The sequence below is a fragment of the Caloenas nicobarica genome, chromosome 1 (assembly GCF_036013445.1).
Source record: "Caloenas nicobarica isolate bCalNic1 chromosome 1, bCalNic1.hap1, whole genome shotgun sequence".
Lineage (NCBI taxonomy): Eukaryota > Metazoa > Chordata > Aves > Columbiformes > Columbidae > Caloenas > Caloenas nicobarica.
The window spans coordinates 68827558-68846479 of NC_088245.1; the positions used below are offsets into that span (position 1 = coordinate 68827558).

The 18922-nt window shown below is 40.2% G+C and overlaps 1 protein-coding gene across 1 annotated transcript in view; it reads right to left on the reverse strand.

The window, feature by feature from the left end:
* Nucleotides 1-5055: 5055 nt before the first annotated feature.
* IPO8 (importin 8) overlaps nt 5056-18922 on the reverse strand; it is a 51109-nt gene continuing 37242 nt past the window's right edge. Inside the window, exons 22-25 of the mRNA XM_065634838.1 lie at nt 11999-12204; nt 10306-10524; nt 9536-9652; nt 5056-8842 (exon numbers count right to left, since the gene is read on the reverse strand). Of these exons, the coding sequence (XP_065490910.1) occupies nt 8745-8842; nt 9536-9652; nt 10306-10524; nt 11999-12204 (640 nt within the window). The 3' untranslated portion in view covers nt 5056-8744. The remainder of the gene's footprint in view (nt 8843-9535; nt 9653-10305; nt 10525-11998; nt 12205-18922) is intronic.

An 18922-nucleotide genomic window follows, 5' to 3' on the forward strand; every position in this document is an offset into this window, starting at 1 on the left:
TATTCCTTTGTTTACAAAAAGCAGAAGCTGAATATCTAAGGCAAGATGCTGACACCCTGGAAGACCACTGCATCTTAAAGCTCTAGCCCAGGCCATGAAGCGAGAGGGTAACAAAAAGCCTAATCAGAGCTGGCAAGAGATGAACACAAGCACTTCCCCCCAACCCTTCTGTGACAATCAGCCAGGCATGATTCGCAACCACAAACAGCTGCTACTTCAGCCACACAGCGGCAGTGGTTTTTCACTATGCGTATCTTATTAGAATATCAATCACTCAGTATTAGAAAATCCCATTAAACAATCAAATTCGCTTTCGCAACAGTTAGGAAGAAGCAACCACAAGGACAGAGGCAGCCTGAGATGGTGCAGAATTCTCCCTTCTTGACAGAGTGACCTTTGGCAGCCAGGAAAGTCCTTTAGATCCCCTAGCCCTGGGTTCTGAAATCAGCCATACTTACAAATCAGAGGAGCACAATGGGGAAGTATTAGCAACATCCTTACCTTAGTCTTGCCTTCAGGAGATCAGTAAACCTTTTGATTAACAACACAGTGGGATAAATATTCCGTAACTGAACATCAGTAGTAGTAATTCTTCTTTGGAGCAATTTCCATGTTTGCTCTCCCAGTGAAATCAGTGCTTGGGGTGCTTCTTGTGCCTAGACTCTCCCTTGGCCAGGTTGGTTTCCCCCACCACCACCCCCACAGTGATGCAGACAGATTCTGTCAGTCTTTCTTCAGAACGATAACACAAATTGAGTTAATCATGCTGTTCACCCTGAGCTGATCTTGTTTGGCAGAATTCAACAACTGTGATTCTTGTTGTACTAAGGAACCAGACTCCACGTATCTGTTTAATCTCACTTCACGCTGACACATTTCTACACTTAGAAAGGGATGGCAAGGGCTGGTTCTGTTCAGTGCACGCTCCGATGCATCGCGGTGTTCTCCAATGACTCTTGTTGCTGTTTTGTTTAACCCCCTGCATCCTCCAGAAAGATACTTACGGCAGGAGGAAAACGCGACACAGGGTTTGCTTTCTCCACGCAGATGCAGCTCTTCCAGAGGACGTCCACAGCTGCTGCCGAGGTCAGAGGGTCAGCCCCACAGCCATGGCCAAACCTCTACACAAAGGTGAAGAAGCCATTTCACTCCATCATCGCACTTTGCACAAGAGCCTGTTGAGGCAGTCAGATGTGCACAACAATGTGTGTTGTGCTAAAAAGGACAGCATGGATTATTTACATTTAAAAGAGTGGGGAGATTTTGAATCTGCTTAAGGCATCCTTATTTGTTGCAGTTGCATACTCTGCTCTACAAGGTGCTGAGAGATATCTTTAATAACACAGAAAACATCCATTACTCATATATTGATATGACCTTGCCAGACGCTCTCTATATTTTACTCTGAATTTCATTTATAAGACTATGGAGAGTTTTCCTGCTGCGCACACAAATCCATGTAGCTTGAGCTCTGCCAGAAAAACCATAAATGCAGCAGAAAACTGCATGGGAGTGGCTGATGTCCCAGTGGTTTAATCAAACAGGTAATTAAATTACTTGAACTATTTATTTAACACACCTGATACCAAGAGAAAGCAAATTGTGATCATTTTTCATCCTTGCTGGGGACTGACCAAAAGAAACAACCATTTAAGGGGATTTAGAGTTAGAACTCTGCTTAAGAATGCGCCTCTGGCTAAAAGAAGATCAACACTCTACCGGAGGGCAGAAGGAGGCGTAAGAGACGTATATTTACTCTGGAAAAAATATAGTCTTCAGAGCATGTTAAAAGTGGTAACCTACAACAACAAAGATGCTGAATGGATTGCGAAGTTAATACCTACAGAGAGGCTACAAGCTTCCCAACGCCCTGATACACGGTATAGATTGAGGTGTCAAACTCCTTTTCACTTGTAACTCCTCCTATTTCTACAGTCCTAAAATTACATTTGGCCCTTTGAAGGCAACCGTGAGGCTGATGTGGCCGCTGGTGAAAAGGAGTTTGACACCCCTGGCCTAGATGACCCTGTGGGTCACCTGCAGTTCTGCTCCCACATCATCAGGTTCACTTGAAAGCCTCACGAGGAATTGGCAATCACGATCACCTTGCCAAGAACCGCTTTTCCGCAGGAGAGCTTGTCATACCAAGTAACTCATGCAAGATACAATGAAACAACGTCACTGCTAGACACCTTAAAATTGCAGCTCAATAGAAGAACTCACTGTTACTAAGCAATTTCCTAAATTATTTTCTGGCAGAGCTTCTCTGGAAGGTATTAGCAGTGATCCAAACACTAGGACCCAGCAAATTTCTTGGGTGAAATCTTGGCTCCGTTAGAGCTAATGGCAAAACTCCCAGGCACTTCTGCAGAGCCCGAATCTTAATTTGTCGTGCCAGCCGTGACACACTGCTACGGCTTTGGGCAAACTACACTAACTCAGCCTCCCCGGTTATAAAAATGGGCCACTAACCACTGCTCTTGTTGACACTGTGGAGGATCCACAGAAGTGCCCTGTACAGAAAAGGGCAAGCATTATCAACAGTGCGATTTAGCAAATGGGCTACTTCAGCAACTCACCGTCAGGGAAATATCCACTGATACAAATACCAAGTTTGCAGTTTCAGAAGGATTAACCTCTTGTCTTGTGGAGGCTTGGTAAAACTATCTTCTTCACGAATTCCATGCGCAGAAGAGTAGCCCCAGCCCTGGCGCGATCCCCTCTCAGGACCGCACGGTGACTATCTTCACTATTTTAATATTTTGAGAATTGTATCTGGATGATCCGTAGCGATCTTATCTACATCAAACATCAGTTACGTTCTTTCGCAGGGAAAGCATGCTTGTGAATAGTTGTTGTCACAAGCCTGAGATTAACAAACACACACTGCTACACAAATGCACATATTAACTCTGGGTACCACGCACATTTGTTTAAAATTAATTCTGGAGTGTTCTTGCAAATAAGTTTTATGGCCGTATGAAGAGAGGCTATAAAATGAGATTGGGCTCCTTGGTAGGTGGCATGTTACATTTTTTTAAGAAATATTATTCTTCCCCTATAAATGCACAACAGATGTAACATTTGACCTAAGCAGTAAGATTTATTACTATTTTTAGAGCAAATTCAGCACAGCTTAAGAGAACACTGTACAGAATTCTTTAAGCTAGGAAGAGGTTCTTCTTGTCATCGATGCATGTTTTGCATTTGTCAATTCCTGCCCTCAAAGCCAACCCACAGTTTAGTATTCCAGGATTCTTACAAAGGTGATGATCCTGCAATTCAATCTGCTAATGTAGCACATAGTGGTCTCTCTCTAGTCACTGCTTTTAATATCAAAAGAAATCTGCATGGCCTCTTTGGTCTCTTTTTGAGCCCAAAAACATTTCAGGTGATTTACATCAAGCATACTACTAACAACACATGCAATCAAAAGCGCAATTTTCACACATTGTTTGGCAATGAAAAGAACCATTACAGGTGTGATCAAAGAACAGTCTCACATTATCTTATATTCATTTCTTTGCCTCATGCATTTTTGTATAAATATTTATTGTCTCATATTGCCACAGTTCTTCCATTTTCTAAAAATAACCTGCTTATGCATAGTCTTCTTCCGATCCCAAGTTCAAAGCACTGCACCAAATCTGGGGTTGCTCAAGAAGTCAGGCTCATTCTTTCCCTGGAGGAAGGAACGGGACGAAGTTCTTGAACAATCTTCTAGAAGATCCAGGCAAAATCAGGAAAGCTGCAGATCTGAGATCATATCAAACACATCGCCTCAATTTAAATGGATGCTTTCCCAATTCGTCACAATTACATATGCCTGCAGATTCTCTTTGAGCTGCTGTTCCCCAAAACTCTTTAGTTGAGCAGAGGTTCATCAGTGAGCTCCCTAGACATGGAGCACTTCAGGTAGCACTTTGGTAGGAGGTATGATGACAATCTTTAGGAAAGGCTGTAATCCCACCTCGTGTCTCACTTTGGTGACTGCACGTCAGAGAGGGCAAGAGGTTCCCAGACTTTTGCATCTGTTCTCTGCCAGAGAAAAATCACACTAAGTCTTTACCTCTCATTAACCACCATCAGATTCAGGGTACTGATATCCATTCAGATGTTGTATATTCTATTTTGAAGGTATCCAAGTGCATTTGCAGCGAGTATTGGGATCAGATACACAGGCCAAGGAAGTTTCTACCTGTCTAGTACACAAGCACTGCTCTAGTTCTCTTTTGGTTCACACTGGTTTTGTTTGGCTGTTTCTACAAAAGTAATAGTGGAAGAGGTGTCAAAAGCAAGCGGCTTGGCCTGTTCATATATCCTCTTTACGATATGGCTTTATGCTACAACTTTCTGGTATCTAGAATAACGTCTGGCTTCCTTTAACACTTTGGGAAGATCCATCTCTACTGTATCCCATCTGTTTGGGGTAAGATTTGACATCCAAAAGAGTGCTATTTTCACTCATAACGTCAAGAAGTCGTTAGCTCTCCTGCTGTATGAGGTATACCTGTATGCATGAGCTGTACCTGCTGCGATGAGGGAAACATGATTCTGTGTCCACCTGCAAAGATACAGAGTCTCTTGGGCTTGAAGGATGCCCTCAATCAGAGGCGGAGATCCTTGAGGAACTGACCACCAGACTGTCAAACATTATCAGAAGACTGACGAGGGTGTATTTCAGAACTGGGACTGGGTACTCCATTACATAGTGCATTTCTGCCTATCCTTTGAGCAGATTTCAGTACAAGGTGTGGGGATTTCAAAGTACCCACATTAAGGAGTAAATCACCATCTCCTCTCAAACCACAGGCACACAGGTGGCGTTTTTGCAGTTCTGTATCATCTGCATAAGTCAAACAAAAGACTTTGTTCTATTGATAAAAATGCAATGGATAGGCTGCATTGTTTCAAGAACAATAGGATTTTAAAGAATTTTGTTTAAGCTTTACCTTTTCAGATATTTTGTGTATCCCTTGACACACCTTATAGCATAGCAGTTGGCAAAGGGATGGAAAGGAGGGAAGAAAAAAAGGCTGAAAAGTATTCTGGAAACAAAAGACAGTTAATAGTTCATGTCTTCAATGCCCTTGGCTCACAAAAGTCTCAAGACAGACTCTTGCTTTATAGTTAAAAAAAAAAAAAAAAAAAATTCCTCTACTGCTCGACCTTCTCTCCACTACAATGTCTGATGGAATCCAGAGCCGCAAACTGCCTGGGCTTCACAAGCAAAGGGCATGTCCTACAGCAGTCCCTTTTATGTCTCCCTGACACCCCGCAGGCAGCCTTTCTCCCAAAAGCACAGAATCTCGCAATATCATTATGTGTAACATTCTTTCCGTGTTTTTACTTACACTCCCAAAGCACATTTATTTCAATCAGCGTGCACATGTGGGTTTGGGGAGGAGGAGGGGTTGTTGGGGTTTTTTTAGCTTTTTCTTAGCTTGATATTCTGCACTCTTTCTGAAGATCAACATTTTGATTAAAGATTTTGCTTTGTTAAGAAAGCAAACCAAGTACTTTAACTTTGAAAGACAGAGAGCAAAAAGAAGCAGCCAAAACATGTGGTGATTCTTTTTTTCCTTATAAGAGTGACAAAACAGCATATGCAATTCAATACCCAAGACCAGTTAATTTTAGCTGAAAAAAGCAGTTTATCATAGAACATTTGCTATGATTATAATATGTAATCCTAATTTCCTATGTAAAGCCCCCATGGTGCCCATACAAGTCACCTTCACATTTTGGGAACACAGGCATGGGGCAACATAGGTCACCGGTTATCAGCCTCTGTTTTATTTTACAACACATTCACGATTCTCTGTACTTCCAACAGCAAATACATCATGCTTGGCTGGCCAGTGCTGGTATCTGATATTCCATGATTACCTTGGCTTCAAAGTGAGACAGTAATGCACATTTGTGCTACTCTCCCTTTAATGTAGTACAAAGCTGGACACAACTCATAAAGAAATCCCTAAAATCCATTACCTATTTATGATCGTGTACAAACGGATATTTATCATGTTAAAAGAGAACCATATGTTAAAGTGGAGGCTAGAGCCCAATAAATCTTTTTGGATGAGATCCCTTTTCAAAAAAAGGAATAAAATAATTAACATTTGCTTTTGCCAGTAGAAACATTTGCTCATGAATCTCCTGGGAAGGGAAGGGCATTTAACCTTTTTCCATGCCACCCCCTCAGACATCTCTGACCCCCGCTGCAAAACAGACAACAAAGATTCCCGACTCCACACTGCTTATTAAACCCCTTGTAAGAAACATCTGGATGAAATTTTCTTGGCAGTTGATTTGAAAAGTATACAAGAAGCAGAACTAGGGAGCAGCGACAGTTCAGACGAGTGACACAAAGACGATGCTATGCAAAAGCAGAGTTTTCCTTGAATGCATCAACTCCTGAATATTAGCTTGTGACTGTGTGAACAACCTCATTAGGAGAAAAAAAAAATAAACCCCTCTCCCACTTTGCATGAGAGTGTAGAGAAGGAAAATGGGCTCTGAAAGAAACCCAAGTCTACAATTTTTTTTTTTTTTTTTTTTTAATAAAATAATAGCAGGCTTAAACAGTTTACCTGCCTAATACTTAACTTCAATTACCAGGTAAGGGAGAAGTCGGCCGTGCCCTTAACTTCCAGAAAAACATTTATTAGATCTGTGAACAATTTCAAAACTTCTACGGTTTCTGAGAAACTCACCAACAAACTGGATGTAACACCTTCCTGCCTTCTCAATCAATACACCCCCGGGCCTAAATTAGCAAAAGTGACCTACGATTTTCATGGCCTGGCATTCAATATAAAGGATGTCCTAGCCCTCTGCTGCTTGAGCTTAAAGAGCCTGTCCAAGGCAGCTCAATGTATTGTTCACTCGTGGAAACGCAGACCCTGGAATGCTCACAGTTTTCTACACGTACAACAGACCTAAAAGTGAGAAATTTTCACTGTTGCTATTAAGTGAGTACCAGCAGTGAAAAACCTACGCAATCCAGGCCAACTTTACTCTGCAGCAGAAGGGAAGAAAAACAAACAAACAAAAAGCAGCAGCAGAGAACAGCACCAGAGTCTGACACAAAGGTGCAGGAAAAAGAAAAGCAGTGGAGACCCATCTGCCCCACAGCTGCCAGGCTGAGAAAATTCCAGGGGATGGAACAAGGAACAGGCAGAGACGCTTTGGCCTTTTCCAGAAGCCAAGGTGCAGAGAGCTTCAGATTTATCAGACTGAATTCTAATCACTCTGACATATTAAAAGAAAAAAAAAAAAAAAAAAAAAAAGAAAGTTTCAGCACAGTGCAGGGCCAGCAACCTGTACTTCGCATCAGTCACTGAAAATTTAGTGGGGTATGGGAAAGACTTTGACTTTTCAGTTGGGGCACTGCTCTGAAGACATACATTGTTAGTATGCCCTTAAAATTGCTTGGTAAACATTTTTAAGTCATAAAGAAATGAACACCTAGAGAAAAAATCTGGTCTCAACATCTTATCTCTAATCCAAACTTCACATTCTAAAGCACCCCTACTTATTTTGACTACACCACTGCAATCTCAATAGATCTAAAGGAGGGGTACCTATCCAAATTAGTGCTGCTATCAGGTTCTTACTAAATGAACATATTCACAAACACCTTGTTATATGTGTTTCAATTTATAAGAAACCAGTCTTCGAAATTTAGGAAAAATCTGGCAGATAATGAAATTTCAGCATGAGACAAGAACAGCCAAATGGAATGCAGACCAGAAACTCAACCACAGAAGTGTAAGAGTAAGAAGAAATAAGTTCGAAACTGTTTTACTTCTATCAAGATAAATAAAATATTGTAAATATTTTGTACCACATTATTCAGTACTACCACTGGAATGGTAATGAATGAATAAAAACAGAAAAGAAGTTTCTAGAATCCCAAGTAAAATTCAATATTCATCAAAACCAGTGGAAATTAAAAGTTGTCATGTAGAACATCTACATGTGAGGGCCACACCACTTGTCCAGGCAGGGGGTAATATCAATATAGATTTAGGGGAGCCACCTGCCATGTGTGCCATCATAACTCAAACGAGTTGATCGATTTCATTGTGAAGAGAAATAATTTAAGACAACTCCATCAAGGGAAAACCTGCAGTTTTGTTGAGACTCTTTGCCGTTACCAGTGTATGCTTTGCAACTCCAACAGACACCTTCCTCTACATGTTTGGTCTGCACCAAGTAGGGAAGATGAGATAATATTCTGAATCCAGCAATGTGTACTCAACCAACGAACAATCAAACCGAGTAGTAAAAAGCAAGTGACTGGAAAACATGGAACCGAGGCTTACAGTGTATCAAGAAATGTCCTTACACTTAAAAAAATTATAATGCACTCCAAAATCCATTTGTTCAGGCAATCCATGTACAACAGAAGGCACTGTTATCCATATGAATCTATCAATTCTGCACAGCAAAAACCTGAGAAGTGCAACTCAATTAGATGCAGCCTGGCCCTTCCCAGTCGTTCAGGTTCCTTGAGGACAAATGTTTCCTTTCAGTCCACCAAATTATAGACACACCACAAGAATTTGTACATTACAGTAGCTGGTTAGAAAGAGCATTCTGGTGGGGGAAGCACACTGCTATTTTTCCAGAAAACCTTCAGCAGCATTAAATTACCCTCCCCTATCACTCAGAACTCGTGATGATTTCAAGAAAATGTAGTGATGAGACCCTTCCCATTGACCTTTGTAGCCGATCCTTCAGTTGCCACCAGGAGTACTTCCAGCAAAGTTAAATGCTGTGATCAGTCCTTTGTTGTCAAATGTGTAGCCACTTTGTTCTTCTATTGTCTTAGTCTCTAGAATTCAAAGAAGGGAAAGGATATGAAAAATAGTCTACAGAAAACGCTTTTGCCAGAGACAATACCATTAAGATTTCAAAGTTATGGAAAAATCTCTCGGCTGAGTCAAAATTTTGTTCCCTAAATGTAGTGACTAATAAATTACACTCAAGATTTTCTCTAAATGCACAATCGCAAACACCTCTACAACAAAACTGAGAAATGAATCCTCTACAGAATCAAGGTATGTTACACTATTCTGCAAGCTTTTTTATTAAATCTGAATTTATTTTCCAGGATGCAAGCTTTCTAAACATCTGAAATCTTACACTGACTGTGAAGGCAATGTTACGGGTTAAAAAGTTACAAAACTGTTAAACACATAATCTATAGCAATCTTCATCAAATGCCTGGCTGACAGCTAGGTGTTGCCTGAATTTGCTCTTCATTTCAAATGTCAGATTGTGCAAAACTAGTTCGTACCCTGTTCAAACAGCAGCACACGTCAGTGAGAAAGCAATTAATTGAAAGCAACAGTAATCTATCTGAATAACATACACTTCCAGGCAAGGGATAATATATGCGCAATATCCTACTCAGGCCTCTCAGAAAATGTTAATTAGCAAAGAGATTTATTCTCTTATTGTTGCAGATTAGATGCAATTCCGACATCCTTTCAACAGATAAAATGGCCCCAGAGAAGCAACTCACCTGCAGCATTTCGCCGGTGTTCTGCTAATGTATAAATTTCCTGCAGCTGTTTCTTCTGATCCTCACTCAGCGGTGCTGTGAGCGAATGGTACCAGGCTGCATCTCGGCTCTGCACCGCTGTCAGAACAGGAAGGGATGAAAAGTGATTACCAGGTTATATTGCAAGCTCATTTCACAAGAACAAAATGAAACAAATGAAATCTCTGGTTGGTTTTAAAAGAGAATTCGCACTGCAAAACAGGTTTAGTATTCCTGACAGAATCCCCACTGTAGCAGAGGCAATCCGTTTTGGGGAATTCAATCACATCCTCCGCTTTCTGAAACAGAAAGTTAACCATGTGGCTATTATTCACGGACAATTATGAAGTGCATCTTTTAATTTAAAACTTACATCAACACCAAAAACAACAGGATTAGTCAAACAGGAAAGGGAGAATTTATTTCTCCATTATGACTGCAACATCTAGAAAGTGACAACTATTTCTATATGTAGGAGTCCCTCTAGTGACCAAGTCCCACTTATTCAGGCTGTGATTAAAAAGTTCTGAAAGAGAATTAATCTCTGGCTGTATTTGGTACCATCTGTGTTTTGCAGTACTCGTAAGCCAAAAGATCTTAGGTCTAACATTAGAAAGCAAAATCACATTTTCCAGTTTCAATAATCTAAATTATTACTCATAACGAATAAAACGGTTTTGTAAGTGATGACCGTGAACACATCCAAGCTATTTCATCATGTTATATCATTCTGCCAACTTGCAAACACATACCTAAAAGTGCTTGAGTAAAAAACTGGTATTCATCAACACCATTTTCAAGGTCAAGAGGTGTGCTGAACCCTTCAAGAGCAGTCTCCTCCAATGCATCTTCATCCCAGTCATCATCATCATCATCTTCATCCTGTTCCTCTCCACCTCCTCCTCCCCCATGGTTCTCTTGCATCGCCTGGCTCACTTCATTTGTCTCCTCCTCATCACTCGATATCTCCTCTGCAAAAGCATTGATGTGTTTTGTAGAATAACGTTTAGAAAGTATAGGGCAACAGTGGCTTATGAATGAAGAACAATTAATAAATCTAGGTTTCAGCTGGAAAGGGGACCCTCTGGTAACACCCTTTCCCCAAAACCTTAGAAGAATTGGAAAAATGAAGCTGTTAGGATGTTTCCTATGTTCAAGATCCGTTAAACTTTTGTTTCTAAGCACACCTGTGGAATGGGAAACTGCCATATTTTTTCTTCTTCCATTTATGAACTCATTGTGCATTTATAGGATCCAAAAATGTTGAGGAAATGTGTCTTTGACAAAGTGTTCCATCACTGTGCTTTTTAAATTATGAACAGAGACTTGCATAAACTTCACAAATTGACACAAAACAAAGAGAAAACCAGATGTGGGGCAAATGTCTGCCTGCTGTTCTTCAGAGTGCTCCTTTATTTGAACAAAGTTAAAATCACGTCTTTTGCTTAGCTTTACCTTCCATTCTCCTCATGAAACAAGTATTTCATCCTGAATTAAATGCAGCCCCAACATGCAATTCTAAAGACTGCTATTTCTCACTGAAAGAAAAAATATTAATGACTTATAATCAAGATTTAAAAAAAAACCCCTCTAATTCCAAACCTTCAGATCTTCCTGTGTTAACAGTTTAGAAAGCATAAAGATGACTGTATCTGCAACATACAGAAGCACTGAATCACGGGACAGAAATTTGAAAATTACTGTGCTGTTTCCATACTGTATTCCTATGCATTGAGAAGAATTCTGTGATTCCACTACAGAAAAATCATGTATGACATTTGAGTGGATCACATAATCTGCTCACATGCAATCTAATTTTCAGGCCTCAAACCACCTATCTACTATTCTAAGTCAAATACAGCCACGCGTATCTGCCTGCAATATTGTGTAAAATTCTCTCCCTGCAATTCCCTCCACAAGGTGTTCTTTGATGTTTTTTTCTCTTCCGGCAGACACAGCAATCAGAGGCCTGTCTGCTCCAGGAACCTCAGTTGTCTCAAACCCCACTTTACGAATCACTTTCCATTTGGACAAAGAAGACTTGCTAAGATTTCCTTCAAAGCTGACCACACCAGGTCTTTCAAATAGTTGGGTACTAGGAACAGCTTCTTTCCAGGAATCAGGAATATAACCAGTGCTGTCCTGGCAAAGTCCTGCTGCCTGTGTGAGAAGACAAAGCACATTCACAACCCACAAGAGTGGACTTGCAAGTTTCGTTGTTACTCTTAACTGACACTACCCTTCCACAAAGTGTTAGCTGTTACACATTGAAACATTTTGGTTTCATTTTGAGAGGAAAAATCAATTCCTAAGATGATCTTTCAAGCACCCACTAAGCCTAGCTATTTTCAGCAGACTAATGAGTCTTAAAAATGAACTGCAATTTCTTACCCCCTTTAAATTAAATCCAGACAAAATCCACAATGTGAAAAGGGGAGATTTTACCATTATCTTCTGCAACGTGTTTTTCATCTTTAGCATGATCCTCATGTTCTGTGAGTTCTCGTGAGGCGCAAACTTGTTTTAAGCCCAAGAAGAGCAGGAGGATTGAAGGGACTATCTGGGCAGCGACAGCATCCACTGCAGGCGGTCGGTTCTGCAATTCCATTAGGATGCTCAGTCCTATTATACACATCTTTCTGTCATGGAGTCTGAAACAACACACACTTGTTAGACAAAAAACAGATTTTCACTGCAAGAATATGTAGAGAGCATTAAAGTCCTGGTGCCTGACATGGAAGAAGACAATGTCATACAGACTGTGTTCGAAGTCTGTGATCAAAGCTCCTAAACACATGATTTCCTTCATTCTGAATGCAAGCTTCCCACTGGAAAGTACTTTCCCAATAACAATTAAATACCTTTCAAGCACTGGCCAAATTCCTGGAACAACTGTTTCGCATTACCAAATGCAAAGTTTGTAGTGCTAAATAAATACTGTTTAATAATTATGTAGAATATCTTGTCTTCAATAAAGCATTTGATACAGATTATCATCATTAAATGGGATGGAGAATTAATTTGCCTTGGCTTCGATAACAGTACTGTCGCAGGGATTGAAACTGGCAAAAAGATTATTAGTGGAGAGTAATGATAAGTGAGAAGGCACTAAATTGCAGGGCACTTTTATAGAGTGCCACAGGGCTAGCTGTATTTAAACACGTTTATTAAAGAGTCCATTTCCAACACTAACTTGAGACACATTGCTAACTCCAGTGAAAGCATGGAAATAATTCTACCATATCAAGAATAATTGGCAGTACACTCAAATAGGGAACTTGCAAATGAGTAGACTTCCAGTAAAACAAACAAATGATAATTGAAGGGAAAGAAAGTCTTGAAATTAGTATCAGAAAGATTTTTATGTGACCATAGCCAGACTACTAGGTAAAAGACTATGCTCTTAAAAATAAGAACTGATTTTCACTTCCAGAAATATAAGTCATCTGCAAACAAGACAAAGAAAAATTCTCTAACTGCTTCTGCAGATACTCTTTGGTTCTCCTCTACTGGAAACACCAGCAGTATTCAATTCTTCTCTACCATTATTTTATTTTAATATTAAGGGCTTGAGACGAACTTGTTTTGTTTGAACTATTCAATTTGATGCTGACAGCTTCTGTGCCAGCCTTCTGCAGGACAAGTAGCTCCAGCAAAAAGCTCCAGCAAGACCTACAGAAGCCAAGCAAACCCCCAGAGCTGGCGGAAGATGGCCATCCTCCAGACCCTTGGTAGGTACTTCCCTACTGAGTCAGTTTTACTTTGGAATGAAGAGGATAGAAGTTGAGAGAGAAGAAATTATCAAGATGTGTGCCACAGTGCAATAAAGCTTACAGGGGAAGTGCCAGCTCAATCCACCACTTCAAAAATTGCTATAGAAATACAATTTCAAAAGTGCTTACAATTTAATTACCAAAGATCCCACACAACATGCTACTGAATTACAATATTCTTTAAGTAATAAAAGTGATCATGTATTACAGCTTTCTGAACTTTACATGCGCTTAAACAAGGCTGGGGATCTGGAGGGATTTCATTACACCTCCCACGTTGTAAGTCCTGTTAGGGCTTAGTGAAGTGATTCCATTCTCAGAGTAGCTGACAACAACAATAAATTATACAAGATCATGAGTAACATTATGCTCACAGAAGACCTTCCAAGAAAAACAAAGTCAACCAGCATATCAAAAGACACGCTTTGTCATGTTGGGTTTGGCTGCTCCATTACACGTGTTGAAAAAGGTACCAAAATGCAAGTAGGCAAAGAGTGTCCTTCCATCACTGCTAACTGCAATACTTTATTTTCAGAAGGAACAGGGCACAAAAGAGGGCATACAGACCAAGCAGGGAAACTGAGGCAAGAGAACAGGGTCTGCTTTCACCATTAAAAAACTAAAACTAAAACTAAAAATCAACACTTCACTCTTGTGAGTTTATCTATCTTGAAAACAAGCTCAGCACCATTTGCTCTCATGCCAACACTGTGAAGACCAAAATCCAAGCTAAAGATGACGCTGCTTATGAATGAAGCATAGCTTTTTGGGCACAGTTGTCCTTACTGCAAGTACAAAAGGAAAGAACTTTCCCTATCCCTTCTCTCTGCCTGCACCTTCATCCGAGTTTGACCAAAGCTTTGTAATCTATGCACAAGACACAATGCCAATTGTAAAATGCAACACAGTAAAAAAAAAGAAAAAAATAAACACGAACAAAAAAACTTAGTGATTAGTGGCTTAGCTTCATACTAAACTATCTTTCTGGACAACAAAAGAAAGTGCAAGAATCAAGCATTGCTGCTTAAAAGGGAGTCATCATTAGGAAGGAGCCCAAATGGCAAAAAAATACAGCCTATTTGTCATGCTCCATTTTCAAGCTGCTAAACAGAGAAGTTGTAAGAATGAACATGTGTCTTCAGAATATGCAGGTTATTAGAAGGCCCACCAGGACAGCAGAAATCCAGGCATCAAGCCATCTTTAGTGAACCTGAGCCAGAAGGAGACTTGTTTCTTCTACCTGCCAGCAGAGACGAACAGCAGGATAAGCATCCACCTTGCCTGAAGTTCAGCGCTCTGCTGTGTCCCAGCTGTACCAAGTACCCACAGGACTGAACAAACAAAACAGAATTTAATGTCATTTATATATTTTCATAATGGCATGGAACGGTCTCAGGACCATTCCTTTGCTATCCAAAGGCTTATTATTTCAGCAGCCTTCCATCTGCATGAGGGAGCCTGGATACAATTCTCCTTAGTGCTTTGTGCTTCAAGATCTGTACTTATTTGCTCACCAGAACACAATAGTCCTCCCTAACAATCACGGACTTTACTTGCTCCCTCAATGGTACATCAAGCCCGGAGTGCTAAACATGCAACACATGGCAGTGCAATGCACAACTCCTGGGCAAGTCTGTTTTTAAAATGCTGCATGTGGTCTTCATAATCTGCAGGACCTTTTCTTGCTAATACACTTCCTTCAAACACAGGACAAAAAGATCCAAGAATCTTTTGTATTTTAAACCAAGCTGAAAGGGTTTCAAAGGAGAGAAAAAAAAAAAAAAAAAAAATCACCAAGCTTTTCCTTTACTGGTTTGCTTTGCCCCTTTATGTGAGGATCAAGTTGCCTTCTATTACATCAATCCAGTTCCTTGACAAACTGCAAATAATTAGCCGTTTCCTCCTAGTTGCAGAGTTGGAACCAACCCTGTTTTCCTATATAAAACTGGGATTTTATATACAACTCTGAGAAAACTAGGATTTCTAACTATTTAAACTCCTATCAAATAAATCCCCATATTCAACTTCTAAAAAAATAAAATCACTTTTTTTTTTTTTTTAAGCAAAGTAGATTTTCCTTTCACCTTACTTTCCACAGAAGAATTTTTAGTATGAGAATTAGTATTGGTCATGCAGAAGTCTCACCCAGGTTTCAGCTGCCAGCGAAAAGGTGGAAAGCAGTAAGGAACAAATGTTTCTACAAATGGCTTTTCAGTTTGAGGTTATTATAGAAAATATTTAGAAATAAATAAACACAATATACTGTGGTACATGGGCATTACAGGCACACATCTGCAGATACGTAAGATCCACAATGACACACTGGATTTATGCAGAGCCTTACAATGAGTTCTCAGCTCTCCTTGCCTGGATCATTTTTAATACCCCAAATTTCTAATCGGTTTTAAAGAGTTTCCATACTTTTAATGGAAGAACAGCTACTTATCCTACCATAACTGCTTTCCCCCCCGCAAGAGGTATTATTCCTATGGATTCCATCTTGTGCGTTCACAAGCACTGCTTGAGAAATCCTGCATTCTCTTGGCAAACGCTGTTGGCTCCAGCCTGAAAGCACACAGACACACACAACCCTGCTGCTGGCAGAGCAGGATCTATGGGTAGTAGGACCTCACAGGAGCAGAAGACAAAAAGAGGGTGTGAGATTTATGTGGGCAAAGCATCCTGGAGAGCCACTGCTACCAGTAAGTCAAAGATTTTCTGCACAGATGAGAAAGAAATGGCAGGAAGATTCACCTGGTCCTTCACACCTAGAAGTGGATCTACTTTGTTCTTCTCCAGTTTCTCTAGGATCTCTGAGTCTTCCAACTTGTTTGAATTTGAGCATAAAACTGCCTCTTGCTGGAAAGCAATCTAGAATAACTGCAAGCCAAAGCAGCAGCGAATGATGGGTGGTGGGAAAAAGGACTGTACAGTTCAAGGTGCCCACTGCTATCCTCACTGATGAAGACATGAAATCTGCAGGGATGGACCCAAGAAGGGTTTCAAGAAAGTCAGATTTTGATAGCATTTCTGTCTCTTCCTGTGCAGTCAGGCCTCTGAATATCTGGCTGCTGTTCAGATGATGACCCTTACTACCCTTACTGAAACAAATGGTCTTCTAGAAGCCATGCTGTCCAGAGGAAAAGGGAGGAAGACCCTTACATCACATTACATCACATCACCGTGCCTGACAAGCGGGACTATAGCAAAAAAGCCCTATGCCTGGAAGCCACAGACTGAGGAGACAGCACTGAGGGAAGAGCAGCTTTTAGATTTAAGCAATATTACAGATATTTATTTCAATGCTGGTAGCAGCAGATCAAAGAGATAGATTTTGATCTTCTGCTGCTGTTCAAGCACAGAGTCTGAGCAGAATCTTGCAAGATGATCTCCATTTTCAGTGTCATAAGCTTTGTCAACTTTTGCCTCAGCTCTGAGGAATTTAGTTGAACAGTAGTTGCAGTAGCTGATGCTTCTTGAAAAGCAACCAAAAGAACTGAAAGTTAAGTTGTAGCCTACAGGAGTACTTGAGGTTGGCATCTAGTCAGATCTCAGCATTTTTCTCTTCTGAATCTGAATAGTTTCTCACAAAATGCTCCAGGATGAACTGTTTAAGGCTATAAATCTCTTTCATTTTTTATTTCTTTGAAAAAAAGAATGACACGTTTACCTCCTATAGGGAATATCTTTTTTCATACTGTCTCTGTATGCATTCAGCATTTGATATGCAGTAGAAATAAATGACAGCACAAAGAGCTGAATCTCAAGAACTTTGCTTCAGCCATAAGAAAAAAAAAAAAATCAGTACATGGAAATCCTAAAAATTCTTGGTCTTTTCTAAAGTCGGTAAATGTAAAAATAATTCAGTAATTAACAATAACATCACCACGAGGTGTAGAAGCAGTAAACTTAAATGTGCCCTTTTCCAGCCACAGACACTCCAAAAGAAATGAGGGACATTGGGTCCTTTATGCTTTCTTTGTCACTCACTTAAGGAACCCCTCTAATTGATAAGATGTGTATTTCTGTTAAGATACAGGACGTAATGTAGCCATTTTGTATACACAGTGGGCAGAAGAAGTCAGAATGTTTGTGATAATATGAGCTATCTGGTTTTGTTATAATGACTAAGAGATATTTTTTTTCCTCACTTTTTATCCGTTTAATTTTGTACTTTTTTTTTTTTTTTTTTCTTCAGGGAGAGTGCGCCATGGTAATACCTTCGAATACAGACGCGAATGGGGAGTCTGCACAAAGCGCGTATACACCCAAGTAGGTAATTTCTCTGGTACCTCCAAATGGTTTTCATTCTAGTAAAACAGACAGAATTAATGTGCAGACCTGAAATAAAGTAGTCTATGTTGCAGTTCTCCAAACTACTGCGCTTTTACCCTCATCCCACTAAAATGTGTACTTAGGGCAGAGGAGGGAGGAAAACAATTTTTACTGTGTACATTTGGTATGTGTTTTAAAAATATTACAAAGGGCATGCTGAGAGCAAAATCTGCTTATACCAGTTGGCCATTGATTGACTGGCAGTCATTATTTTATTACAGTTATAGTAAAGGTAATGCAGTGCTATAAAGCACCACACAGTTCTAAATTCAAGATGGATAATGAGGCAATAATGCAGCTATACCAAGATGGTGTATAATTCTGTTCAAGAAAGATGAACGCAAATGAGAGTTGGTATGGAGAAAAGCTTACTTGGATGACTAGGGAGTGGAAAAACCATGTTATAAGAAACTCCCAAGAGACTTGATTAGAATTGGAAAGACAAGACTGTATCAATAAAAAACAAGTAGGAAAAGAAAGACAACCTACAATCTGTGGGTCAGGAGCTGCTGCCTTGGCCCATGCTCATTCTTGGGATGACTCCTGACATGCTGACACTTCATTTAATCTGTTGGCATAGACTCAGCACAGAGAAGACGCGTTCTAAGCCTACCCGTACGCCTGCAGTCAGATGTCAGCCCCCAATGACAAAACGTAACTCACAGCAGGAAGGTGAGAGGAAACTGTTAACTACATCCGACTGTCTGATTGCCCTTGAGTGGATTTGAATCTCACAGTTGGACACCACATCTCAGCCAAGAGGCAAGCACCAGCTGCCGAGCATGGGACTTCACGTCTGCCCAGCATCAAGTGTGTGCTTAGCTATGCAATGAAGGGTTTTGTCCACCTTCATTTACTTTAAAAGTGTTCAGCTCCTGCCCAAGTGCATACTAGTGCAGCGAACGCACACGTTCAAGGGAGGTTGGATTGAATTTTAAGTTCAGGGGTGATGCTAAACATCCAGTACACCAATGGCATAAGGATAAAGACGCAAAGTTGATCATGAACAACTCATAGGGATTAAAATCAGAGTGTGGGATTCATTGGAAAGAATAATGGGTTTTTAACATTAAATGAAGCAGTTAAAAATACTTCATAAAATACAGAACAGAAAAGATGGACACACTGTGTTTCAGAAAAAAAGTTAACATCTTGCTGAAAACCTACTGGTCAGCTGTGAATAGCACCCCCACTGCATGCTGGACCATCTCTTGGAGGAGCAGATAGTTTGTGATTAAGAAACATAAAAGAATTCTGAAAT